We start from the raw sequence: 27,134 nt of genomic DNA, 5'->3' as shown, positions 1-27,134 counted from the left end.
CCCACTGCAGCAGGGGCTGCAGCCTACGCCGTTGCCGGTGACTCACGGCAGCCCAGCTCCAGGTTGAGCTGTTGTTCAGCATCTTAGCTGTAGAGGGCAGTGTCACTGGCCCTCAGATGTGGGATCCAAACCGGGGTCCTATGGCTTCTCAAGCCAGCTCTTAACCAACGTGCCACTCGGCCGGCCCAGGAACCATATCTTGACCTCTCACACAACAGGTTAGTTGTACCTGGTTATTAATGTACACGTTGTATCCAGCTTCTTCCACTCAATATCATGTTCGTGAACTTCATCCACTGTTGCTTGTAGCTGTTGTGTGTTCTGTCTCGTTGCTCTGTGGTATTCCTTTGAGTCTACAGGTCGTTTATCCATCGTCCTGTTGGGAGTTTTTTGGTGAGGTATATCCATGTTTCTGTTGGGTAGACACCCAGGAGTGGAATTGCTAGGTCGTGGGTATGTCTAGATCTAGATTTAGTAGATTCTGCCAAACAGTTTGCCAGAGCGGTTGTTCTCATGGGCATTCCCGCCAACAGTGTATGAGCATTCTGTGTGATCCATGTCCTCACCAACCCTTTAATGCAGGTCGAAGGAGAGGCAAGTCATGGCCCCATGTCCAGGGAGGCCAACCCCGTTCCACATCTGGATGTTTCTTGATTCAGCTAACGTTTCTCCATGTTCTAACTGCCCCCTGCAGATGTGAACGAGTGTGGAGTGAAACCCCGGCCATGCCAACACAGGTGTGTGAACACTCATGGGACCTACAAGTGCTTTTGCCTCAGCGGCCACATGCTTATGCCAGACGCCACATGTGCCAGTAAGTTTCAACAGCCAGCTGCTCTCAGTCAACCTTTGAGGCTCGGCTTTGTCATTTGATGCTTGGGGAAAAGTTACCTTGAGTGATTGAAAAAAGCAAACTGTAACATCGCCCCAGGCTAAAACACCTTTGAGCACTTTTTTCTTTCATTGTGGTAAAACACATAACATGGAATTAACCATTTTACAGTATACAATTCAGTGGCATTTCATACATTCACGATGTTGTATAACCATCACCACTATCTAATTCTAGAACATCCTCTCTACCGCAGCAGGAAACCCACACCCATTAGTGGTCACTCCCCACTCTCCCCCAGCCTCTGGCAGCGAGTCATTTGCTTTCTGTCTCTATGGATGTGGCCATTCTGGATGCTGACTTTTTAAATAGAAAGACTAGCTGAGGAGAAAAATAAGTTCTATATCTCTCTATATGCAGGGAGGTATTGGGTTCCTTCAGGAAAATAAGCATATTGTTTTAGGAAGGTGATAAATTTAAATTCCATCTTGGGACATCAGTTTTTCCCACCGACTACCTTTCTCACGCCCCTTGCCCCACACTCAAAGATTAGTCACTCTTGTTGGAAATACATTGCGATTCACATTCCCGAAAAGAAAAGCCTTCTGTGATAAAGAGAAACCCATGTCCTGTGGGAGGGGAAGAGTCTATATCCATTCCTTTATTGAGAAGGAAGGCTTTTCAGGTTTTATGTTGTGGCTGAAAGGTAAACCCATCCTCCGTTCATCTCTCCCCTCCTCCCTCCCCTCTCTCCGTCTCTCTCTCCTCTGTCCTGCAGCCCCCAACAAGCCTGGAGCCTGTGCCTTCTGCCGGCTTCCAATGGTTGTAGTCCGCTGGACTCCCCAGCCTATCCTGCACTTTTCCCGTGGTTGTAAAGTCTAGGCTAATGCATGGCTCTCTGCTGCCTTGGCTGGTCCTTGTGGTGTCTCTCCTTGGCACAGTGCCCCAACACCACCAGTCATCTAGATTCTTCTTAGCAAGCAAGCTGGAGAGATAAAGCAGGCATTCAAGAGTCTTTTTTTAAAAGAGCCTTACTATTATAAATTAAACAGAAACCCACAAGAGACAAGCACATAGCTTAATGAATTCTTATAAGGCAAGCACCCATGTAACCACTACCAAATAGAACTTTGCCAGACACCCCCTCCTCCGTGGGAACCACTATCTATGCTTTTATAGTAATCACTTAACATTTTTGAAAAGATATATGCTAATGGATGTTTCTAAAACATTCCATTAAAGCCTAGACAGTGCCAAAAAAGATATCTTCCTCCCAATGGAAAGATAGAATTAGGTAAATTTTGAAAATTAATTTTAAAAGAAGACAACTAAAGAGAAGGAAGAATAAACTAGAAATATAACCATCAGTAGGTGTTTGTTACATTACCTCAGCCTGTGTATCTAGCCCTGTACCCGCTTTATCTATTTCTGTATGTGTACGTGTTACCTGTGCCTCCATGTTTATAGCTCCAAGTGGCCAGCTAGCCCTGGACCTCTCTCCTGGATGCTGACTGTATTTCACCTGACCCCTTGCAGTCTCTTTTGTCCAGCTGGGCGATTGGCATGTTATAGCTGGAGTAGATGGAGTATATGCATCATGCTCCCCTGTTGTACAAATTGATCCACACATACTGGACCCCTGCTGAGGAAATGCATCTCTGTGACATAAGTTAAATTTTTTGCAATGAATGCAGGAAAATACAACCGAATTATCTCATTTGCTAAAAAAAAGCTGGAGGCAGGCAGTCGCAGAACAGCTCAGCAAATACTCGGTCTCTGCCATCCTCAGGATATTGATTTCATTCTCATGCTTCTGGCCTCATAGTCACAATATGGCCGCTCCAGCTCCAGATATCACATGTACATTTAAGGTAGACAAGGCAAAAAGGAAAGGATTGACACCAGTGAATGAACGCCTCTTCATGCCTGCCCCTTTTATCGTGCAGCGGCATCTTTTCTAGAAGTCCCACTCCCTCCATTGGACTCATCTGCATATCTCTTTGGCCACACCTGAGTCACATGGCCACTCCTTGTTGCTTCAAGGGAAACTGGGAAAAAGACAAGCATCTGGCTTTTCAACCTCAGTGATGGGGATAGCAAGAGAAAAGAGGTCCACAATGGCTTTCGGGCAGCCAGTCAGCGGTACCTGCCCCATGTTTTAATACTGGCACCTAAAAGACCAAGTCTTGTGACTCGAGTGACTCTCATTGAGGCTAGACATGCATGGTGGGCCCTCTAGAATGAATTACTTGACCCCAATTACTCTAATTGATCACCTACATCAGAAATTGCATTTCGATTTCAAGCTGTATAGACCACCCAGAAGACGTCAAGCTCGTGCAGAAGGAGAAAAAGATGCAGTCTTTGGGGACTGCGGTGTGTGCCCGACCTACAGACAGTCAAATTCAATACATGGGCCACCAAAACAGACCATGGGGCCGCCAAGGCACCACCGCTGCCCCGATTCCATGTGGCTCTTCCATTTGCTTCTCGAACAGTGAAGCTTATCCCATAAAACCGTTCCACATGTTACATTTCCCATCCCAGAATTCAGAGCGCGTTGCTCAGTAAGCACTTTTGATGATCTTGGAAGGAAAAGGCCAATCCTTGCCTCCTTTTTTCAGACCTGAGAACGTGTGCCATGACAAACTGCCAGTACGGCTGCGAAGACACGGAGGAAGGGCCGCGGTGTCTGTGTCCGTCCTCGGGTCTCCGCCTGGCCCCCAACGGAAGAGTTTGCATGGGTAAAGCAGCCAACATCACCCCCACTCGCTCTCGCTTTACTGAAGTCCTCCTTTCTCATTTGTCACAGTCTGCTTGTTGACTAGACCTCACAAGCTCCCAAAAGTACAGATGTGCATCCATTTCTGAGACAGCCTTTTTACCCATATATGCTCTAGACACACTTTAGGATGCTAGAAAGAACACTTCTCTATTATTTGGGGGTTGCCTAATGCCACAGTGGAAAAAGGATAAAAATAATTTTATTTTAGTATATTTACCCTACACGTTTTACTTCGGCCACCAAATTGTATATCCTCATAGTACTGTACTTAATTTATAATGCACTAAATATACATAATATTTATAGTAAGGAGCATATAACACTAATAAGGGATGTCAAACCCTTATGTTGAAAGAGTTCTTAATCTTTTTGATCTAAGTAAGGAAATACCAGTATGATTTAATATTCTTACTTCCTTACTGCAATAGAAATATTTTTCAGTCAAGGTGCTGGATGTTTATTTATCCTAAATATATATAACTTGATAAACTGCATTTAGAAAGCTCAGCCAAATAGGTCCTAAATCAGTTAAATACTTTTTAAATATCATGTAAATGAAAATTTTGGCTCTGCTCTTTGAGAGTAATCAAAGATGTAATTAGAATCATAGGCTTTAGTACTCTGTAGTAAAATAAGATTTATATGACAAGGCTAATTCCTGACCAAACTGAATCCAAATTTTCATCCACCTTTTTGATTTGTCAGGTGCCATTTTTATTGGAAGGAGTAGAGGGTGTGCACGAAAAGTAATTTTTGTCAGTCCATCACTTATTTATCCTTTTAAGAATGCAAAGGCAACAATAAGCCAGCACCGACTTGTCTGTTTAACCACAGTTCCAAAATAACACTATGACATCTATTGATTTGATAGCTGAAAGTGAAAGCAAATCCTGAGTCCTAATGTTTTGGTGAACAGAGCTGGCAGCCCCTGTGTAACATGACCCTCAGCGGTACTAAAGGAAGGAAGCCTATTGTCTGCAAAAGTTGCATCTTTACATCATTACACTTGACCCACAATTTATACGAGTATATAAGTGCATTCTTAGGAAACCACATTTCTGTGATTTGGATCATTACTGGACTTGAAGGAGCTTGCTAATGAAATAATTCTTTTGTAAAGTACAAAATTTGATGTTTGTGTATTTGGTTTGCTTAAGGTGTGGCTATCTGACTTTATTTTCAAAAATTGTATATGCTCTGTAATATACATAGCTGTAAAAATATTAATTCACTCAGCAGACATGCAGTGTGTGTGTGCACGTGAGTGCATACATGTGCATATGTATTTCAGAGAGAGAGAGTACTTTTCTCACTGTCACTGACAACTCCTGGTTCTACATCCTAGATATTGACGAATGTGCCTCTGGTAAAGCCGTCTGCCCCTACAACCGAAGGTGTGTGAACACATTTGGAAGCTACTACTGCAAATGTCATCTTGGTTTTGAGCTGAAATTTATCAGTGGCCGATATGACTGTATAGGTAAGATTTGGTGTCACTGTTTCCTTTCTCCCTGGCCCCACCAAACGTGTAGGCTTTCTCTACAGCTATTTTGATTTAGTCTGTTAGTTGAACAATCTACTGTAACCGACCAGCTTAACAATACAGAAAAAGTTATGCTTTTTATGTTTCTGGCATTTAGGAAACTCTGATGACCTGAACTGTACGAAGCCAGGTCAGTAAAGATTTAAATTAAGGAACTTCAGTCTGTACAGCTCTGTTATGGGGGCAAATATGTTGAGGTGATTTTTGTGGCCTTTTAAAAAATAATCAGGTTGGTTTTGTTTTTAATTTTTGATTCTTTATCTAGGTGCATATCTAAAAATGGGAACAATAAAGCAGTTTTTGTATTTGATAAAAGGAAGAATAACAAGGCCTATTAATCTTGATCTTAGCGATCTGTTTATGACAGTTTCCATCAGGGGCGGCTTTAGAAAAATAGATGGAGGTGAAGACACATGCTCTTTCCTGCCTCTCTCAGCCCTTTCATGATTCAAGCTGCACATCCTCTGAAACGTCCCCTTTCCAGGGTCACTGAATCCACTCTGATCCTGCTATCAGCTATGGGCCTGATTTGTGGGAAATCAAATATTTTATCCCTTAGTGAAGGGATTCCAAGTCTCAATGAAGAAGTGAAGTGACGTGTTTGGGGAGGCCTTGGGTACATTCCCACCTCCCTGATATAATGTGGGATGGGAAATTCGGGCTCCCTGTAGAATCTTATTCACATAACATGTGTAGCAAACATGCACATGACATGGAAAGTTTACAGTTGAGGAAAAAGTAGGATTTCTTTCAGCCCTACACTCAGAGCATCCCAGGACACGTCCTGTGTAATCGTGTTGGGACAGCACTTGGTTCCTGGGTTTTGAACCATCTTGTGAAGCTTCCACAGCTCTTCTCTTAAATTTTCTCAAACACAAAGGCCATCCTAGACAGGCTAGTAAAATCCTGGTTTCTCGTGGGCTTGGGCCCACGCCCTGCTGCAGACCCACTCATTCAGCTCTGTAATCGGTGATGCTGTGTCACAGAGCAGAAACCTGTTTCCTGATACCCACAGGGAGGTTCCACAGGACAGGGTGCAAAGTCACATGGAGAGCTTCCCAAGGAAACAAAGCTTTGTGATTTTAGAAGTGATTGAGATTAGCATCTGAGCTCCCTTTGCAGTTAAATTGATAATAGTAGGCTGTTTTGTATGCATAGGTCTACAAAAGCACAGTACAAAAGTGATGACCTCTCACCTGGGTGGAATTTGGCAAACTTTCCTGGTCTATTTCCAGCGGACTAGCTCAGACCAGCCCAACCCTTGCTGCTGGCAGCCTTTGAACAAACTGCCTGTGAATGCAGATGATGTCAACGGTTCCTAGCCCAGCTTGTCCTTTGTGGGTTAGGAGTTCCATGCCCTTTCTTGTATAGAATTTATTTTCTGATATTGTGATTTAGTTCTAAGTTAGGCAGATGAAAAAGTTAAGAAAACAACCTAAACCTCTTACAGACTTCAGCAGTAGTGCTAAGCAGTTGAGATGGCCATGAGGGGCGTGGGCTGTAGACACACTGCCTACATACTGGGCATGAGGCAAGCCGGGGCTCTGGGCCAAGGTGGGGGAGTTACAAACACCTCTCAGTCCTCAGGCCACACTTGGTTTGGTGGCCGTGTTGGTGTTTGGCCCTGGAGCTGCTCAAGGGGAAGGGATGCTAGTCTTTTAGCACGTGGCGTTACCACAAAGTTGTTGATAGGATGTTCACATTTTTAGACGTAAATGAATGTGCTGTGAACCCCCAAACGTGCAGCCTCTACGCCAATTGCCTCAATACCCAAGGATCCTTCAAGTGCAAGTGCAAGCAGGGATACAAAGGCAGTGGACTTCAGTGTTCTCGTAAGTAGCATTTGGTCATGGCGTCTTAGTTTTTCCCAATAAAGCATTCTCTCCATGTCCCCTTCCTCCCTCCATTTCTCTCTCTCCCTCTCTCCCGCCCCCCACCCCCATGAGTGCATGCACAGCATTTGAAAATGTAACTGCCTCGGCCTTGCCTTCTCTGCTATTTGGACTCCGTCTCCAGTACTCACTGAAGTTGTAGACACTAAAGTTAAAGACTAGCAAGGGCTCTGGGTGTTTTTCTGGTCACAGCAGACTTTCAAATACTGAAAATAAGATTTAAAGACAAATGACCTTGAGCAAATGTATCTGTCAGGGTAGGCTAGGTCATGGTGCAGTAACAAGCAATCCTAAAATGTCAGGGGTTTAGAACCACTAAAGATTTTAACCATGTGAGTCAGGAATGTTTCCAGAATGCACAACCAAAACCAAGTATGATGAAGCCCATGTCACTTTCTCTGTCACCCTCAAACCCGGATTCACATTTTTAATGTGTAGCAGAGAGTCCCACTGTTCTCGCTTGTGAATTCCTTAATGCTTAGGTGGTAAAATCTTAAATTTATAAACCGAACATATAACAATAGAATGCTACTGCTATCAACAGCTACAGTAGTAATGGTTTATTTCTCATGCTGTCTGAAGAGAGTTATCAGGGTGTTTACTCTCAATGTAGTCACTTAGGGACCCAGACTGACAGAGGTCCCACCATCCTATGTCACCATGGCATCAGTCCGAGGCCATACGGTCTGTCACAGCAGGGAAAGAAGCATGGACAGTCACACACCAGCTCTTAGTTAATTTGGCTTGGAGATATATATATATATATATATATATATATATATATATATATATATGTGTGTGTGTGTGTGTGTGTGTGTGTGTGTGTGTGTGTGTGTGTGTATAATCCTGCTGTGTGTCCCGAAAGAAAAGAAAACTAAAAATCATGATGAGCACCTGGAATATCTACCAAGGCAAGACAAGTAACCATTACAGTGCAGTCGCTCCCCTGGCAAACAGCCATGTTTAAAGTCACAGTGTTTAAAGTCATCCAGGCTTGTCCCTCTGGTTGTGTCCTTTTGGCTCATTGGGTGACTAGATATTTTTCCTGCCCTGACCCTACTCTCTCATATACCCTTTAGCAGAGTTCCACATATTCTAGTAAATGTGGCTTCAAGTGGCACCTTGACCTGTATCACATCTCATGCCCCATCTGGCCAAGGCTTCTAATGACACAGCAGAGTGGCCACTTGGTGATGGCAAAAATAAATTGTCTGTATCATGATAGACATTTAGCAACACACCGATAAAAGGTTCACAGTACCCCAGTGGGCTGTGGTTGAGCACCCCTGGACAAACTGTGTACAAAAGAATATAACCAAAGAAAATGAGTCTGGAAATCAAATTCCATGAAGATGTGCCAAAAGAACTGGGCAGCATGTAGTCTAGAAGAAAAAGTAGTGTGGAAAAGTATAAATTGTGCCCGTAAATATTTTAAGGAATGTGAAATAAAAGTGGCTTCCCAAAGCAGACTAAGACCAATGGATGGAGGTTACACTCTCTCTTAAAAATGGCTGCCAGGTATCTGAGCATGGAGCAGGAAACCCTACTTTTCACTGTGCAGGCTTTCAGGCTAGGGGCTCTGGGAGAGATGCCTGCTTTGGCTGGAGGTGGGATTAAACGGCCATGCAGTCTCCAGCAACTCGATGTTTAGTTTCTGTCCCTCTGTATAGATGTGGCCAAGATGTCCTTCTGGAACTTTATTCAAAGAAAGAGAGATTGGCTGCCTGTGCAGATTTATGTATGGGGGAGGGTGCCATAGCCTTGAGAGGCCCCTGGAGAGGAGACTGAATACCATATTTTGCCATGTATACATCTATAATGCACACCCACATTTTTGGCCCAAACTTTCACGGGAAAAAAATCTTTCATTTTAATTTTTTAATTCAAATATTTATTTGTTTACATTTAGGTACTGTTTTTTTGCATTAGGTACTGGAATTTTAGCATTAGGTACTAGAATTTTAGCATTTATTTTTTTTAACATATTATGGTATAAGAAAGTTTATGTAACAAATAATTACAAAACACAAGAACAGATACAAGGTACAAGAAATTTTATGTACCAGTAACAAATTTACGATATGCATGCATCACAGAAAGCCAAGAACTCTTCGTTGTTGCAAGTTTGTGTAAGTTCAACAAAACCAAGTATTGTGTTCTGGGGTATTATTTCACATGTGGATATTGTTACTGATTTCTAGAGTTACACTTTTAACTCATAAGCATAAATGAAAAATTTAAAAACATTTATATAGATACAGAATTAGTACTAGCCATGTATAATGTGCATCCTTATTTTTCCCTCCCAAATTTGGGCAAAAAAGTGTGCATTAAGCACGGCAAAATATGGTAAATCAATTGCCATCTTGAATGTGACCGAGGGCTACTTCATACCACCAAATCTGAACGTGTGCATTGCAGCCTCACTTGCCTCAGGCCGTGTGGTATATGCTCAGCAGCTCAGGCTCAGGAGCTAGGAAGACCTGAATCTAAATCGAGCTCTGCCCCGTACTAGCTGTGATCTTTAGCTAGTTTATTAAACCCCTCTAAACTTAGTTTCCTCCCACCCAAAATGGGGCTCATGGTAGTCCTGTGGTGGGTGCTTATAATGGGCCAGGCCACAGTCCCTTGGAGCTCCGTAATTTCAACGAGGTGGGGTGGACAGCTCTATGCATACCCCTAACCCCAGAGCAGTGGACTGTCTCTGCAGTGTGGCCTTCCAGCTTTCTCTAGAAGGCTGCTCAGCCCCCTGTAGGTGCAACCCAGAGTTAATAGCCCTAGGGACAACCCTCAACCAGTGGGTCCAGGTGTCTAAAGAAACACCCATCTTCCCCTTCATAGGGCGGGGCATTTCTGAGATGTGCTCTGCATTGAGTTCATTGGTTTTGCAAAAGTCCAGACTCTACATTGCAATACAGAAGAGGAGTTAGTAGATTATCCTTACGCACCATCTGTACCCAGAAGGAAAAAGCACCCTAAATGTAGGTCTGTATTTGTTTATTGTTCTAATATGTGTGAGTAATAATAATACTCTGTTAGATCATTTGGCCTTAATTTGATAGCAACTGTACCTCATTCTAATAAAATCAACATTTTGGTATTACCCAACTTGAGTAATAATAATAGTCAATTTAAGAAAGGACACTGTGTTATTGAGTTACCAGTGACCTTGGCTTGATTCCGGGCTCCCCAGCCTGCTACCTGTGGACTGAGAACAAATCATTTAACCTTTCAGTGCCTCAGTTTCCACATCCGCAAAATAAAGATAATAGTATCAGGCACTTAATAGTTTTTTGATGATTACATGAAATAATCCACACATAATAAATAAATGTCCATATAAAGGGCTTAGCTCCAGCCCAGAATATATGAAATGCTCAGTAATCATGCACTAGTAGTGGAAGTAATAGTGGCAATGGCTTCTTTACAAAAACCAAACAATTGTTCCCATTGAAACACAGCTTCTTCAGTCATTAGAAATATGCTTCTGATTTAATTCAGTTTATACAGACCATTTTCAAGAACATAGGTATTGCAGGGCAGCCGGTTAGCTCAGGTGGTTAGAGCGCAGTGCTTATAACACCAAGGTTGCCGGTTTGACCCCCACATGGGCCACTGAGCTGCGCCCTCCACAACTAGAATGAGACAACTACTCGACTTGGAGCTGATGGGTCCTGGAAAAACATGCTGTTCCCCAACAAAATAAAATAAAATAATTTTAAAAATTTAAAAAAACCCCACATAGGTATTGCTTTACCCAGGCCATTCCAATTTTTTCTCTTTCAATTATAACGTAAGCATTAGAAGTTCGGAGGTATGGCCTGGAAATTTGATTTTTAATGCAGTAACAGATTTTCAACATTCTGGTAGTGAATTCTAAAAATAATTGCAAACACAAGCAGAATATATGTCAGACACTGATCTTAGTAATTGACATGCGTTCACTCATTTAAACCTCACAAAAACCCTATTCTTATCTCAACTTTGTAAATGGGAAGACTTAGGCAAAGAGAATTTAAGTATTGATTGGAGGGCACATAACTAGAAGATGTGGGAGCTAGGAGTCAGACCCAGGAAATGGCTGTGTAGTTAACACAGGATCGGTGGGTCCATGAGATGGGGAGCTCTCCTGGGCCCCTCCCTGACAAACCCTCCTGGCTAGCTTTTCTGTTGTCCTTGCTACTTCCCGTCTCCTGGGGTCCCTGGTGCAGTACATTCCTCATCCACGATTAAGCCTTTCATTTTGGGACTGTGTCTGAAGCTCAGATGACCCGAGCATTTCCCCTGCCAGATAAGAGATCATCTGCTGAGCTGAGCATAGGTGAATGACAGCCAAAGTCATCTTCCTCCTGAGCAAGATGTTCTCACATCAGTGATCTTTTCTAAGTAAAGTTACAATTTTCAGGTAGGTAGTTTTGGACAAAGTGGACATTTAGAGAAATCTCAAATCTCTCCCAAGAGAAATTGCCAGCTTCATCTACAGAGGACTGGCCTGTGAATTTGTAAACTTTGGAATTCCCTGTTTTTATATCTGAGCTCCCTAAAAGGGTCAAAAGCCCCACTACTGCTCTTCCCCTGGCATTGTTATCTTCCCAAGAAAATGATGCAGTGATCAAGAAATATTTATGAGGAAACAATCAGTTATGTCATATTTGAAATAGCAGTATCCAGTTAAAGCCAAATCTATCTATCCATAGTCATGCATATTCATAGATTTTTTTATCCTTGCCCCAGCTCTCTTTACCGTATGAAGGGAGTGAAATTGTTGACACCACAAAGATTGTGATGGCTTGATTTTTTTTATAGTATTTTTTTTATTAGTTTCAGGTGACTTTTTTTGTTTCAATAAGAAAAATCGAAACTTCAAAGCAAAAAACTGAAAACAGATGTTTAGGTTTGCCTGGTGTGGGTTGAAACCCTCTCCTTGTTATTTATTAAAGGTCCTTAGTTTTATGTTACTGATTGCATAAAGGAAATTTCCAGGGAATGGGTGTTTCCTGTTCATTTTTCATGCTGGGTCCTGGGAAAAGATTCAGGGGACCATGGATAGAGTTACACAGTGGGGCCTTCAGGGGAAGGTCTATATCTGATCAGCACATTGCAATCAAAACTCAACATGTGACCTCTGGCAGAGAAGCTGAAACAGGCCACCTGAAGGTCAGGAACATGAGTAATGATGTGTTACTTGTATTAGTAGTAGTTGGTTTTGAACATATAACTGTAGGCTGTCACATTGATAAATAACGAGGACATTTCTTTGAAAAGGGAAATGTAGCTCTTATCATAACAGCCTTAGATTGATTTCAAAGTGAAAGCAATGTATTCATTAAGAGCACATATATTTTCAAAGCATTTTTCTTTTTCCTTTTGATTACCCCCAAATATTGTGGACTTCTCCTTGTTTATTTTTCTACCACTTTGGTACAGATTGCATCAGCCAAATGAGGGAGAAGGAGCTGAGCAGAAGGGATGAAAACACTGCCAAGAAAAATATTTTAATAAAATCCTAATCCAATTTATTTTTATAGTATTTCAGTCTACTCCCTTATTTCATTTCCCTCTAAACTATATCCAAGTAGTTGAGTGAATTGGTTCAGATGCTCTTAGACAACTTCTTGCTTAGTTCTAGACTAGCACATGCCTAGATATTTTATAAAAGGACAAAATATTTTATTTTAAAAATCAGTGTTTTTAATATTTTAGAAGTTACTTTTTTACATCAGTTGGATTATCTTAATTATCATGAGTAGGTCCCTGGAAGGGGGGCATGCATCTTTAGATTCTAGATCTCAAGGATTTCAAACTAGTCTAGGGAAAAGTAACCATTAACCCTAAAGTAGGAATAAACCTGTCATGGAAATAGGACTGGAAAAAGAGTCATTCAGCTTCTCTCCCCTCAAATCCCAGGTCTGCCCCTGGGTAGCTGAGTGACTTTGGGCAAGTCACTTACATGACACAGTTGCCTCATCTACAAAACAAAGGTGTTGGGCTAAATGACCTTTTTTCTACCTCTAGAGTTCTACACTAAGATTTTCTCAAGGGTCATTGATCCACTGGGGGTATGATGATTCTACTTACAGGTGCATTTTTAAAAGCAATTTAACTTAATGGTGAGCAATAGGAAATGAATGTAAGACAGTAAATGTAGAAACCTCTCTATAAATGTTCAAAAAATAAAATCATTAGCTTTCGATAATAATTGATTGAGGAAGAAATTCAAAGGGGAGAGAGAACGGGGAAGAAAAAATAGGTATGTCCATACTGAACCATCAGTCACCATTTTTATAGGTCACAAATGGCCCATTATTGGCAATTTATATGGTTCAATCTAATGCTATAGCTATAATCTTTGAACATCAAATGTGGACAAATCTCTAGGGCTATCTGGATAGGACCAGCTTTGGAGAATAACTGCGCGAAAACAGAACTATTACAGGACCCTGGATAACCCATCACTTTGGGATCCATAACTCAACTTGGTAGGAGCCAGTATGTCATTATTGTGATCCCTGAAGCAAAACAAAGCCGTGTCCTCTAACAAAAGGTAGTTAAGATACTAACGTAACACTAGAGCTACTTAAACAGATGCGAATATAGTTCTTCCTAACATATCAAGCGATAGAGACAAATAGGGGTTGATTCTGGAAGCATTCATTTTGTGCACTTGAACCCTTTTGAAATGCTCCATTTTTCCTGAGTGACCTCAATTTCAGCCAATGTGGAACTTCTCACCAGTTGTTGTTTGTTTTAGTTATTCCTGAAAAGTCTGTGAAGGAAGTCATCAGAGCACCTGGTACCATCAAGGACAGAATCAAGAAGTTGCTTGCTCACAAAAACAGCATGAAAAAGAAGCTAACAATGAAAAATGTCATCACAGAACCTGCTGGGACTCCCAGCCCTAAGGTTAACTTGCAGCCCTTCAACTCTGAAGAGAGCGTTTCCAGAGATGTAAGCCCTAATGGAGGGGAAAAAGGGAATGAAGGAAGAAAGAACAAGGAGCTGGAGGAAGAGCAAAGAGACAAGACAGCCCTGAAGAACCATGTGGAACAGGAGCAAAGCCTTCGAGGAGATGTGTTTTGTGAGTATCACTTTTGTTATTTTATACATTTTATGAAAAATGAATTGGGATTTCACCAGGCAAATGAAAGAAGAAAAGACACTTTCATGCCTTAAGGAAAATGGGTTTGGCTTTAAGTCCTGAAAAGCGGGGTTCTCTATAAGGTCTGGAAACTTAAATCTTCCACAGATCCATAATCAAATTTGCTCCCATGGGAAACAAGGAGCCTAAGTCCTTTCCCCTTGGGGGCTTTCCTGTTTGACACGGACCCTTTCTTTCCATTTCTGGTATGGTCAGCCTGCTTCTCCTGCAAAAACAGTTATCTGGCTGCCCAGCTCTCCATGTGGTGCACCTCCCAAACCAGAGTGACCCTTACCAGGTGCATCTGTCGAACTACCATTCTCCTCTTTCAAGGCACTGTTTATAGGCCCACTCAATGAAAGGAGAATTTCACAGTTGTGTGGTTTTGATTTTAATGCTCCGTCGGGCGCAACTGATCTCACAGATTTCACTGCACGCAAATTTTCAAATACGAAATACGTCTTTACTGTACTAAGTCACAAACACGACTGACGATAGGTTACGGTAGAGGGGGAAGACACGGAAGCAATGAGTCACGATACTTAAGTTAACTGTCAAATATTTGAAAATTTGTGTGCAATGAATCTGTGAGATCAGTTGCTCCCGACAAAGGGTTGAAAGGTAAAATAGACAATTGTAGGAAAGACAGTTCTAGAGTGAGCTTAAGATTAAATTTTCTCCATGGGTGCATAACTGCAGAGCCCACTGAAGTCTCAGCCCCTCCAGGACAGGTCCCATATTACCCACCCCTGGATCCCCCACACTGAGACTTTCCATTTCATTTTTGCTGGGCATCTGTTGCTCCCTCTGTATTTTGCCTTGTCTGCTTTTGGCTCCATGGCTGTTGGATTTAACCAAGTGAGAAGCAGACACAGGCCCACCCATCTAAGAACTAGCATGCCAATGACATCATCTCCCGTAATAGAGAGTGAAAATCTCACAAAAGTGTATTTCCAAAACCTGGTGAGATGGGATGTGTTCCTAATAGAGATACTTAAGTCAACTCAGGGAACCTTTGGAAAAAGATGTTCTGGATGAGGAAACTGGACCCAAGTTAATGCCTTGGAAGTGATAGGGAAATACTGCTCTAAAATATGCTGTCAATGGAATACATGATAAAACCCTCTTTGTTCCATCACTCATTCATACCTTCTTAGCGTGTGGGGTTTTAGGGTTGTCCTTAACTGATCAAGTGTTCTCTTTTAGTCCCTAAGGTGAATGAAGCAGATGAATATGGCCTGGTTCTGGTCCAAAGAAAAGCTATAACATCCAGACAGGAACGCAAAGGTAAATAACCCTTTCTCCCAGCACATGCTATCGCACGGTGTCCCATGTTGTTTTCATTTCTTCATAGGATGAGATCATTGTTTGAGTCACTGCTTCATTCTTAAATACCCCAAGGGAAAAGCTGTTACATTGTGACACACAGTGCCGGTATGAAAATAGGAGGTCCTAAATACCAATGATTACAATATAATAAAGTGGTCTTCTTCGCTCCACCACTGCCACCTGACACCTAGAGTGAAGCATTGAGGCAGATTGTATGTATGAGATGGGAGAAAATGACTCATTTGCTTCAACTCCAACACCTCAGGGCTCCCAACCTGAAAATCACCAGGTACTGAGACCTGGCCCAAAGTGCCTGTGACCTATGGCCACAGTAATGCTGCATAACAAACAACCACAAACCCTCAGTGGCCGACAGCAGTAAATATTTACTTTTGCTTATGAGTCTGTGGAATGCCTGGGCAGTTCTGCTAATCTGAGCTGGTCTGGGTGGGGCTCACCCATGTGTCTGCAGTCAGCTGTGGGAGTGCTCAGTGACTTTGCTGATCATAGCTGGGCTCTCTTCCATGCCTAGGGCCCCAGTTGGGACAACAAGGCTGGCTCAGCTCTGCTCCATGTGGTGTCTCATCCTCCAACAGGCTAGCCAGGCTTGTTCTCATGAGGCGTCGGCACTTTCCTAGAAAGAAAGCAGAGGCACACAGGCCTTTTGAGGTCCAGGCCCAGAATTGGCACAACATGACTTCTGCTATATTCTATCGGCCGAAGTAATTCACAAGGCCAACCCAGACTTAGGAGTTAAGGAAAATGCTACAAAGTCATATGACAAAGAACATGGATACAAGGAGGAGGAAAAAATTAGGACCATTTTTGTGATCAATCTATCAAAGCCTCATAATCTGGAATTTCTTTTTTTTTTTATTGGGGAGTTAGGGGATGGGAACAGCGCTGGGGAATTGGGGGAAGGAGAACAGACAAGTTGCTGTCGTTTTGTTCTTCAGTCTAGTTATGGAGGACATTGCTTCACTGGCCCAAGTTGGCACCATCATTGCGCTCTTCCCGGGTGAGGCAGATCAGTCGCCGGCTTCTGGACGGCCGCACATGGTGGCTGCTGGCCGCTCATGCTGGCTGCTGGCTACACACGGTAGCCCATGGCAACCCACTGCAGCAGGGGCTGCAGCCTATGCCGTCGCCAGCGACTCACAGCAGCCCAGCTCCAGGTTGAGCTGTTGTTCAGCATCTTAGCTGTAGAGGGCAGTGTCACTGGCCCTCATAGGTGGGATCTGAACCAGAGCCCTCTGGCATCCCAGGCCAGCTCTTAACCAATGTGCCACCCGGCCGGCCCAAATCTGGAATTTCTTAGGCATGATCCCTAATTCCTCTGAGTTTATTATATTTAGCACTTTTACTACACATGACCAATTATATGTGCTATTTCAACAAAGACATCAGGGAAAAACCTACTTATGGGTTTATCGCTTTTACTTGGTGTAAATACGAATGGCTTGGTCTTCTCTTTCCTTTTCAAGCTGTCTTTCACTTACCACTACATATGCACTAAGCTTGTGCTAACTTGATTCCCGTTGGTGCTTACCCCATGAGTACATTCTCCAATTCGGTTCCTTTGGTTTATAGGACAATCTCCACCATGAAGAATGTACCTCTCTAGTTCAGCCATCCAAAATTTAATCTGAGAAACTTCTGCTAAAACTCTCCAAAGACTAGTTACCCATGACCCAACTCCTATAGGCATCTTGTTTTCCTCCATATCTCTCCTAAGTGTTTCATTTTTTTTTGTTTGTTTAATTTTTCTGCAACAAACATCTTATTGTCCATTTTTCTGGTTAGGAAGAAAATGTTTCATAGCTCAGGTCATAAGCTACGTTCTCCAGATGCTCAGAACTTTTGCCCAGCTCTGCTAACACTTGCTAAGTGACATTAATAAATTATTTGAGTCCTCTTTGGATCCCCATACCGACTGGGTTTCTTATTTTGCTTTTTCTTCCATGATCCTTAATGAAACACAGAGAGTGTACAGTTTTTGTATATGACTCTGATTTCAAAGTTTTTTTTTTTTTTTTTTTTTTTTAGCTGAGGCATCCTTCCACCTGTTGGCAGCTCAGCGGCTGCTCAGCTTGGGCTGGGACTCGAAATGCTGTTGCTCAGAGCTCACACTCTTGAGCGAGCTCTTAACCAACTGAGCCACTCAGCTGGCCCCTGATTTCAAAGGTTCTTGAGCAAGGTGGCCTGGAGCACTCAGTCTCAATTATGACTCAGGTGGATGCCCCAACACTTCCACTTGCTGTTGGGCTTGGACAAGTCTCTTAGACTTGTGATGCCTCATTGCTTTCATGTGCAAAGTTACAATAAAAGCAACACTCCCCTCGAAGGTGCTATCTTAGCCTAGGTTCCTCAGAATCAGACCCTGAGACAAGAATTAGTGTGTGAGTGGTTAGTGTGGGAAGCAATCCCAGAAAACAGTAGTTGGGAAGCGGGGAAGTGAGCCAGGGAAGAGAAGGGTGTGTTATCAAGCACGTTTCCACTGTGGGTAACTGGAGCTCGACTCCATTGGGGAAGTCCGGGAGCCAGTGTAGAACACGTGGCTCAGAATTGTCCCACTGGAGGGGCAAGGGAGCTGGGGGACTGATACACCAACTCACATCTGACATTCATTGAAGTCTGCTCCCAGGAGGGTGCTCCTGGCCTGCCATAAAAGCAAGGCAGGACACCACTGTGGCAACTGGACCTCCATTCCAGTTGAACCCTCTGCAAGACTAGACAGAGCTTGGAGTCAGTCGGACTTCAGGTCCATGTCCAATTCCAGCACTTAGTGGTCCTACCCAAAGGCAAGGCAATGGAGGTATCTATCCACCACCGCCTGTCCATCACTGGTTGAGGGCTCTCCCAGCAGTTCCCTGGTATTCTGGTCCACCTGGCTTGGACCAAGCATGCTCTAGCCAGAGAATACTCTCGCGCAGGGTGCTGTGGGTATTTGCGGTAGAAACTTGTGTGCCTGTGCAGGAACATAAGTGCTGACAGATATTGGTGTGGCACCAACAGCATCTGTTTCGGGGTGGTATGGATTAAATCAGAGAATATATTTGAAAGCACTTTGCAAATCATAAAGTGCTATACAAATGAAATATTGTGCTCCAGAGACCAAAGTCTTGAGTTTTCTCTCTTTAAGGAGTAGTTGCCTTCATACTATTGCATTGTCCCAGTTTTCATCCCCGATCTCCTGCATGTTGAGGAAGAGTGGGGAGCTTGGGACAGATGTGCCACCACAGTTATAAACCAACTGAAAAATTCATGTACTATCTGTGGGCTGATAACATCAACTTTTAAAACTAGTAATAGCACTCCCTAAAGAATATTGAAGACTAGAAACAAGTATCACCAGGCATCTTTTAATTTTAAAACTGGAACTAGAATTAAAATATCTTCAATGGAATAGGGTGAAATCGGGGTTAAGAAAGAAAGCAACGTGAGAAAAGCAGCAGTGTGTTTGTGCTGACTTGGGATATTTTCAGAATGGACGGCACTGATTTCACTCTGATTCAGGATTCAGGCCCAATTCCAGCACTCCAGGTCTCCGGGACAAATCACTTATGACCCTCAGTTTTCCTTTCCTGAAAATGGGTCTGATTCTAGAATTTTTGCGACAATCACATCAGATGATGTGATGTATGAGAATATTTTGCAAATTGTAATAAGTCAACAACAGCTGCTGCCCCTTCTCTCTTTAGCTTTTCCCCTGCCCTTCCCATTCCTTTATTCCTCAGCATAAACTGCCAAAGCTCCGAGTCAGAGCAACAGGCTGGCATTAGTTATAAACAGAAGCATCTCATTCTCACCCCTCTTTCCCAGTTGTTATCTACATCAGGGGTCAAAAGACTTTTTTCTATAAAGGACCAGATAGTAAACTGTTTAAGCTTTGTGAGCCATAAGGTCTCTTGTAACTACTCAACTCTGTTGCTGTAACTCAGAAGCAGCTATAGATAATATGTAAATGAATGAGTGTAGTGAGTTTCAATAAAACTTTATTTACAAAAACAAGCAGTAGGCCAGAATGTTAGTCTGCTGACTCCTGATCTCCATGAAAGTAACTAGAGGTACTGATCCAAAACTTGTAATGCTGACCCTGTACTCCATACAGTGGTTATGATTTTGTTAAGATTTGTTAAGTAGAGCCCAGGGTTCAACAAAAGACCACAAAAGAAACTGAGATAGAGAAGTTTATTAGTCACAGGTCCTGGAGGGAATACATAGCATACCTCTAGGACCCACCTGGGCAAGTCAAGGCAGGGTGCTTACAGAGAAAGAGGCATGACCTGGGGCACATGCCTTTATTAGGACCTGTTTGTAGAGCACTTTGAGGTTCCCAGGATAAGACTGCATTGGTCAATTCAAACTAACAAGGTCGGGGTTTTGGTAAGCTCCTAGGGAGTCTTATCTAAGGAATGAATACACAAGGGGAAGGCCCGGGGAGGCAGGGGAGACTGTTTATCACAAGGGCTATTGGGGAAGTCATATCAGGAACATACAGGGCCGGACGAGTGGTGCAATGGTTAAGAGCTGGCTTGGAATGCCAGAGGGCCCCGGTTCGGATCCCACATATGAGGGCCAGTGACACTGCGCTCTACAGCTAAGATGCTGAACAACAGCTCGACCTGGAACTGGGCTGCCCGTGAGTCGCCGGCGGAGGCGTAGGCTGCAGCCCCTGCTGCAGCAGGTTGCCATGGGCTACTGTGTGTAGCCAGCAGCCAGCGTGAGCGGCCAGCAGCCGCAGTGAGCTGCCGTCCAGAAGCCGGCGACTGATCTGCCTCACCCGGGAAGAGTGCAATGATGGTGCCAACTTGGGCCAGTGAAGCAACGTCCTCCACAACTGGACTGAAGAACAAAAGGACAGCAACTTGTCTGTTCCCCTTCCCCCAATTCCCCAGCGCTGTTCCCATCCCCCCAGCTGCCCAATAAAAATCTTTTTTAAAAAAATACTTGTGACACTACAGGCTATAATCTTGGGCATGAACTTGCATGAGGGCTCGCATCAGTTTAAGGCCCCCACAGGCTGCTTAGCCAAACAAAATGGATTTTTGGACAAACAAAATGGACAGCAATACCATGGATGAGCTTAGCTAAACTCTTGACAGCAACTGAAAACATGGCATTGCCTTCCAAAGCTCCAAATGTTAGACATTTTTCTAATGCTCTTAATGATTACAAAATGCACCCTTTTTTTTTAACAGATTTAAACATCTCAGTTGACTGCAGCTTCGCCCATGGGGTCTGTGACTGGAAACAGGATATAGAAGATGATTTTGACTGGAACCCTGCTGATCGAGATAATGGTATTTAGATTTTACTATCTCATGTTCTGCGATATGGGAGGGTTATTATTCCTATCACTTGTTAGGTCGGGGTTGTTTGTCATGTTTGGAAACTCTTAGACCTTCCGAAGTCTCCCCTGATGAATGACTAACTTGCTTTAGCGTATTGCATTATCTTCCTTAATCCCTCTCCCACCCCACAAAGGCTGTTCCAGCAAACCTCTTCCATCTTCACTCTCCTGCTGCTGAGAGAGAGAGATGTTGGAATTCGTATAAGGTTTAAGAGTATTGAGGAAATGATAGAAAGAAGTTGTTCCTTTTCCCCGATTTGCTAGCTGTGGTGCACTGTAGTTTTTGTTACGTTTTTGTTTGTGGGGGTGGCGGGTGGGGGGAATAACTCTTGAAAGGAAATAGGACCTCTATCTAAAGCTGGAGTTTTAGTAGAGTCACCCTCAAAACATGAAAACCATAATGCATCAAATCAACAACCTGAACTCCTGGACTGAACTTTCCCTTCTGTCGCTTGAGGATTTCTTTCTTCCCACTTAACCTTGGATTTTTCTCAGCCTCAGCTCTGAGCTGCCTACTTTCCATTGCCTACCTAAACACTATTGATGGGCCTTAGCCTTCCTTTGGGGCAGAGCGTTAGCTGGCAGATCTCATTTGGAACATAAATTGCATCCCTGTTTCCTAAGGCTGACTACACAATTAGAGACAACTGTTATACACGTACCTTCAGGAACTCCAGTTCCTTATCAATTAAATAATGCATTTGGGGATGTACAGGCTCAGCCCTTAGTTAAAAGATCCTTCTTCTAGGTCCTTCCTCTGGACCAGCGGTTCTCAGCCTGTGGGTCGCAACCCCTTTGGGGGTCGAATGACCCTTTCACAGGGGTCGCCAGGTACTCGTATGTGGGCGTATCTGCCTATGGGTCTGGAGACGGATAGAGGAGCGGTGTCTCGGTTCCTAAGACCATCGAAAATATGTGTTTTCCGATGGTCTTAGGTGACCCCTGTGAAAGGTTGAGAACCGCTGCTCTAGACTAATTCTTTCTTGAGATCTTTTCTTTCAAGCCTTCACATGTAGTCAGGAAACCCAGATAGTCCCTAACAAAAATTCCTTTTAGAATTTGGTATTAGGGTAGAGGGGATACATCCCACACAGCAAGTTATGGGAGTGGGACCATCAAAGATTCAGAGCAAGCGCAGGGCAAGTTTAACCAAGCCAGAGACAATCCATCTTTGGAGAAGCTATCTTGTTGATAACCAACCTGAGTTTGTCTTTTTTTCCATCATGGCATCTCCAAATGTATGTCTACCAGAGCTATATCACATTGGGAGCCCATAGATTATTCCAGGATCCCAACCACTCACACAGTCAGCAATATCTTCAGTTGGGTTTTGATCAATGGGAAGTCCCCTATTTATAAACACCTGACTCACCAAAGACCCAGGGGTTTGCACCACCAAATTGTACTCCCTCCCCTTCTGCACCTCCATCTCTAGGTGGACTTGTCTCTTTGTACAGTGTTAAATATAAAAAAGAACCATGGGATGAATCAGCATTATTAGAAAGATAAAATCTTGAAGACCAGTCAAAGAGGGCTTTAGCTGAGAGAGAAGGGGAAACCTGCCACAGTGGGTCACAGAAGAGAATGGAGCTGGTAGAGTTGTCAGATAAAGCATAGGATGCCTAACTTTCAGATAAGCAATGAATACTTTTTAGTATAGCTCAGGCATGTTGTTGAGTTGAATTTCAAGCTCCACTGGGCATCTTGGATCCTCCAGTGTCTCTAGGAATTACACTAGCAGAAGACTCCACCCACCCAACTGTCTTCCTCCTGGCTTCTGTAGGAATTCCTCCTTCTTATCAACTTCTTCAGACCCCATTCTATGAGAATTTTTGCCTAAGTTCATCAAAGCCATAACCAGAAGATTGAAGATGAGCAAACATCCATTACCACTGGTTAAAAGATACTTAGAAGATGGATACTTAGAAATAAAAGATGTGGGGTAGCCGGTTAGCTCAGTTGGTTAGAGTGCAGTGCTCATAATACCAAGGTTACCAGTTCGATCCCCACATGGGCAGCTGAGCTGCGCCCTGCACAACTAGATTGAAACAATTACTTGACTTGGAGCTGATGGGTCCTGGAAAAACACACTGTTCTCTAATAAAAAAAATTTTTAAAAAGGAGGAAAGGAAAGGGAAGGGAAGGGAAAGAAATAGAAGATGTGTTCCTGTCATCCTAAATCAGAACTTGGAATGATATGTTACACATGGTGGTTGAGCTCTGTGAAACCATTAGTCCAAATTTAGGTATGTTGTGAATTAAATACCACACTATGGATCTACCTAAGTAACTGACCATCATACACATCATTGTCTCAGTGGGGAAATGGATTCTGAGGTTCAAACAACCAAGTTGGAAAGTCCTGGAACACAAGTTCTCCATCAGCTGCAAATTGCCTACAGTGCTAAATGATCACTTAATTAGATTCTTACCCCATATCTGCTACTATCAAGCTTTGTGAATGTGGACAAATTTCCTCAGTTTCTCTGACCCTCAGTTTCTTTTTCTATACAACAAAGTCAGCTCTGTGATCCCTAAAACCTATTGTAGCGTGAAAATTTTGTTCCTGTGTTCAAAATGAAAAGGACCTCAGCTTTCCCTATAGGAGACTATCTACTGTTCTCCCCCACCCCCTTTTTTTAAAGATTCTTTTTTTTTTTTTACTTTTTTATTTATTTATTTTAGTTTTAGCTGAGCCATCCTACACCTGTTGGCAGTTCAGCGGCAGCTCAGCTTGGGCCAGGCATCGAACCGCTGTTGCTCAGCGCTCAAACTCTTAAGCAAGCTCTTAACCAACTGAGCCACTTGGCCGGCCCCTAACTTCTTTTTTTTTCTAAATTGGGGAACAGTGTGTCTTTCCAGGACCCATCAGCTCCAAGTCAAGTAGTTGTCTTCAATCTAGTTGTGGAGGGCGCAGCTCAGTGGCACATGTGGGGATTGAACTGGCAACCTTGGTGTTATGAGCACTGTGCTTCACCAACTGAGCCAACCGGCCACCCCTATTGTTCCTTTTTTTATAACTATTTTATACATTACAGCCAAATCCTTCACAGCGGCCTCATTCAGTGTGCATTTTCTTCTCTTAAAGCTCTTGGCTACTATATGGCAGTTCCAGCCCTGGCAGGCCGTAAGAAGGACGTTGGCCGATTGAAACTTCTCCTCCCTGACTTGCAGCCCCAAAGCAACTTCTGTTTGCTCTTTCATTACCGTCTGGCTGGAGACAAAGTAGGGAAACTTCGAGTGTTTGTGAAAAACAGTAACAATGTCCTGGCATGGGAAGAGAGCACGAGTGAGGATGGAAGGTGGAAGATGGGGAAAATTCAGTTGTATCAAGGGATGGACACTACTGAAACTGTAAGTGGAAAAACAGTATTAAACTAGATATTTACATTCTTTTTCAGTGATTTAACACGGAGAACAAAACACTTCCTGAAGTACCTAGGCATGAGGGCTGCAAAGATGAATAAGACTTTTCTCCTACACTTAAAGAGCTTATATTCTGGAGCAAAATCGGCAAGGCAATTAATCAGCACAACTAATGATAATACTTGTCAGGTGCACGCATATCACACACTGTGTGGAAATGATCTATTTTTGTGTTAGGCTCCTCTCACCAACTTCCTTCCGAACCAAGCTATAAATTCCTTAATATGTCAATGAACATCTTGCTCATTCTATGCCCTGTGCACTTATCACAATGCGTGGAAGCTAGAAACTCGTTGTTTAAATGTTTTTTGAACGGAACCGAGACAGTGGCTGATGTCTGGGGTCCCTAAGACCACCCTCAGGTTCCGTGATTCCTTAGAAGGAAATTAGAACAGATTCCTCAGAAAAACTGTTATGTTCATGATTACAGTTTGCTACAGTGAAAGGATACAGATTAAGGGTGGGGTTCAGGAGAGACTGGGCACAAGCTTGTAGCTGTCCTCTCCCAGCAGAGCCATATGGACAGTTCTTAATTCTCTCAGCAATGATGCGTGACAACATGCACAAAGTGTTGTCCACCAGGGAAGTTCATCCAAGCCGTGGTGTTGAGGGGTTTTACTGGGGGGCGTTCTGCCGGCACGAATAACTGTGGCTCACCTTAGTTACTCAGTCTCTAGCTTCTCCAGAGGTCAGGTTGATACGTGGGACCCAAGGACCCACCATAAATCACATTGTTAGCATAAATTATCTGGCATGGCCAAAGACACTCTTAAGAGGTAGGGTATTCCAAGGACTTACAGGTGATCTCCCACAAAGGTCATTCTACCTTCTATTGGCATTGTCTCCTCAAGGAGGTTAAGCTTGTGGGAGAACAGCATCAGGAAGGGGATTGTCTTGTAGAAGAGTCTCTTGATAAGAGAACATAAGAAGCCTGCCTAATATTTTTGTACCAGGGTAAGGAAAAATGCAATTAAATACAAATTTAAATAGGGCATCAATTAATTATCCTGACATTTATGTTTAGTTATCCGGGAGTAAGTTTCAGCCAGGGATTTCAGTGATGGAAAAGCCACCATATCTCAAGATCCAGACATGCCTACCCTTATTATCCCACTTATTTCAGCTGCTGTGAGATGTCTGCTTTTTGGCTCACTGCTTTCAAAAATTAATCAGGAAGACCACCTGCCTGAAAGCAGTTCCTTCCTGAGAAGAGACTAGGGCAGGAAGAAATTTCTATACCCAGTTGTGCTATCACTTCCCACTCAGTGATAGTTTGTTCTCAAGAAAATGAATCCAGGGAGCTTAGGGGCAACAGAGAGCAGCCCAGGCAGTAGGCAATCACAGCCTCTCTTTGCCCCCATTTGTCCCTCTGAGGCTTCCTCTTTTCTCTTTGGAGAGCCCAGAAAAGTGGGACACAGTGGTGACAGCAAGCCTAAAATCATGCCATCTCTGCCACCTTGGAAACCATTCTATGATTATTTATGAAGCAGGAAGAGATGCTGTTGGGGATGGTGAATAGTTACATGATGGCATTATTGTAAGCATGATTCTTAAAGCATCTTTCTTTACAATGCCAATTTCTATAAGTTTGAATTTATTTTTTAAAAAGCTTACAAAAGACAAAGGGAAATCACTTTACTAAAAAAATTAAGATTATAATCATTTCACAGTAGCATGAGTGTTTCCATGTTTTGTATTTTACTTTCCACATAAACACATATTTTAATCTATTTGTAACCACAGTATGTACATGTTGTTGTTGAATTCTTTTTGATAGAATTACATGTGTGTGTCATTTTTAAGAATAACATGTTCCAAATTAAATATTCTTTTTTCTCTAAAATTTTTGTTCCAAGGTAACCTTAATCATCTTTGAATCAGAATCATTTTGCTGTCCTCTAAATCTACTTATCTCTGATATTGAGAATTAAGGAGCCCACTAGGCATATTACCTTCTTTATTACTTCTCCTTATAATGAGTGGTATTTAATAGGTGTTCCATAAATTGTAGGTATTATTATTTTCATAATTATTGAATTAAAAAATATTCTGGTGTCTTTTTCTGATTATAAGGACACCATGAACTACTTTTGAAAAAACATTATAAAATTGAAGAAACTGATAAACATCATTCAGCAAAAATTTATTTTAATATTTCTTTGAAAATATTTCTGGGTGAATGAGTGAATATAAAACAGTCACGGTATATCCTTCATTTTTTGGAATGAATCACGCCTGTCATTTTGTGTTCAATTTGAAGATAAGGTGTGTTTTTTTTTGTTTTCATTCTGTTTTCTATACAGTAGAAATTTCTAAACTATAAAGAAATTTGCTTCTCTTCTGATTATTAATAAATGTCTTAGATAAAAATGATTATTGCCTATTATGAAACATTTTTCAACACATGAAACCAATGACATTCCAGATAATTTCTGAGTATGTGAATCAATATTTTAAGAAAAATAACTACTATAAACTACCAAAATCCTAATATATCAAAATAATTCCTTTTTAACTATATAGTTTTGTATTAGATGTTTACAGGGAATGTTTCTTCTAGCCAGTTTTTTTTAAAGAAAATCATATTTTACTTTTGCTTTTTTTTTTTCCTTTAAATGGGAGTTTCAAAATTTCCTCTTTTTTTTATTGTTAGTTTCAGGTGTACAGAACAATGCAATAGTTACGCTTTTCACCCTCACAAAGTAACAACCCCCCTCCCCCATCTATTGCCCTCCCACCCCCAATATCATGCTTATCTATTACAATTCCATTGAATCCGTTCCCGCACTCTACTCCATGTCCCGAGGTTATATGTATATATAATTATAGTTGACAT

At 42.5% G+C, this 27,134-nt stretch overlaps 1 protein-coding gene across 1 annotated transcript in view; it reads left to right on the top strand.

Moving 5' to 3' along the window:
• Positions 1-27,134, top strand: part of EGFL6 (EGF like domain multiple 6) — a 57,300-nt gene that overhangs the window by 27,704 nt on the left and 2,462 nt on the right. The window contains exons 5-12 of the mRNA XM_019630665.1: positions 695-814; positions 3,457-3,576; positions 4,963-5,097; positions 6,870-6,992; positions 13,804-14,130; positions 15,397-15,477; positions 20,721-20,822; positions 23,961-24,226. Of these exons, the coding sequence (XP_019486210.1) occupies positions 695-814; positions 3,457-3,576; positions 4,963-5,097; positions 6,870-6,992; positions 13,804-14,130; positions 15,397-15,477; positions 20,721-20,822; positions 23,961-24,226 (1,274 nt within the window). The remainder of the gene's footprint in view (positions 1-694; positions 815-3,456; positions 3,577-4,962; positions 5,098-6,869; positions 6,993-13,803; positions 14,131-15,396; positions 15,478-20,720; positions 20,823-23,960; positions 24,227-27,134) is intronic.

Source organism: Hipposideros armiger, unplaced genomic scaffold (genome assembly GCF_001890085.2).
Source record: "Hipposideros armiger isolate ML-2016 unplaced genomic scaffold, ASM189008v1 scaffold_927, whole genome shotgun sequence".
Classification (NCBI taxonomy): domain Eukaryota; kingdom Metazoa; phylum Chordata; class Mammalia; order Chiroptera; family Hipposideridae; genus Hipposideros; species Hipposideros armiger.
The sequence above is the reverse complement of the archived record's forward strand: the minus strand, read 5'-3'. Positions and strand labels throughout refer to the sequence as shown.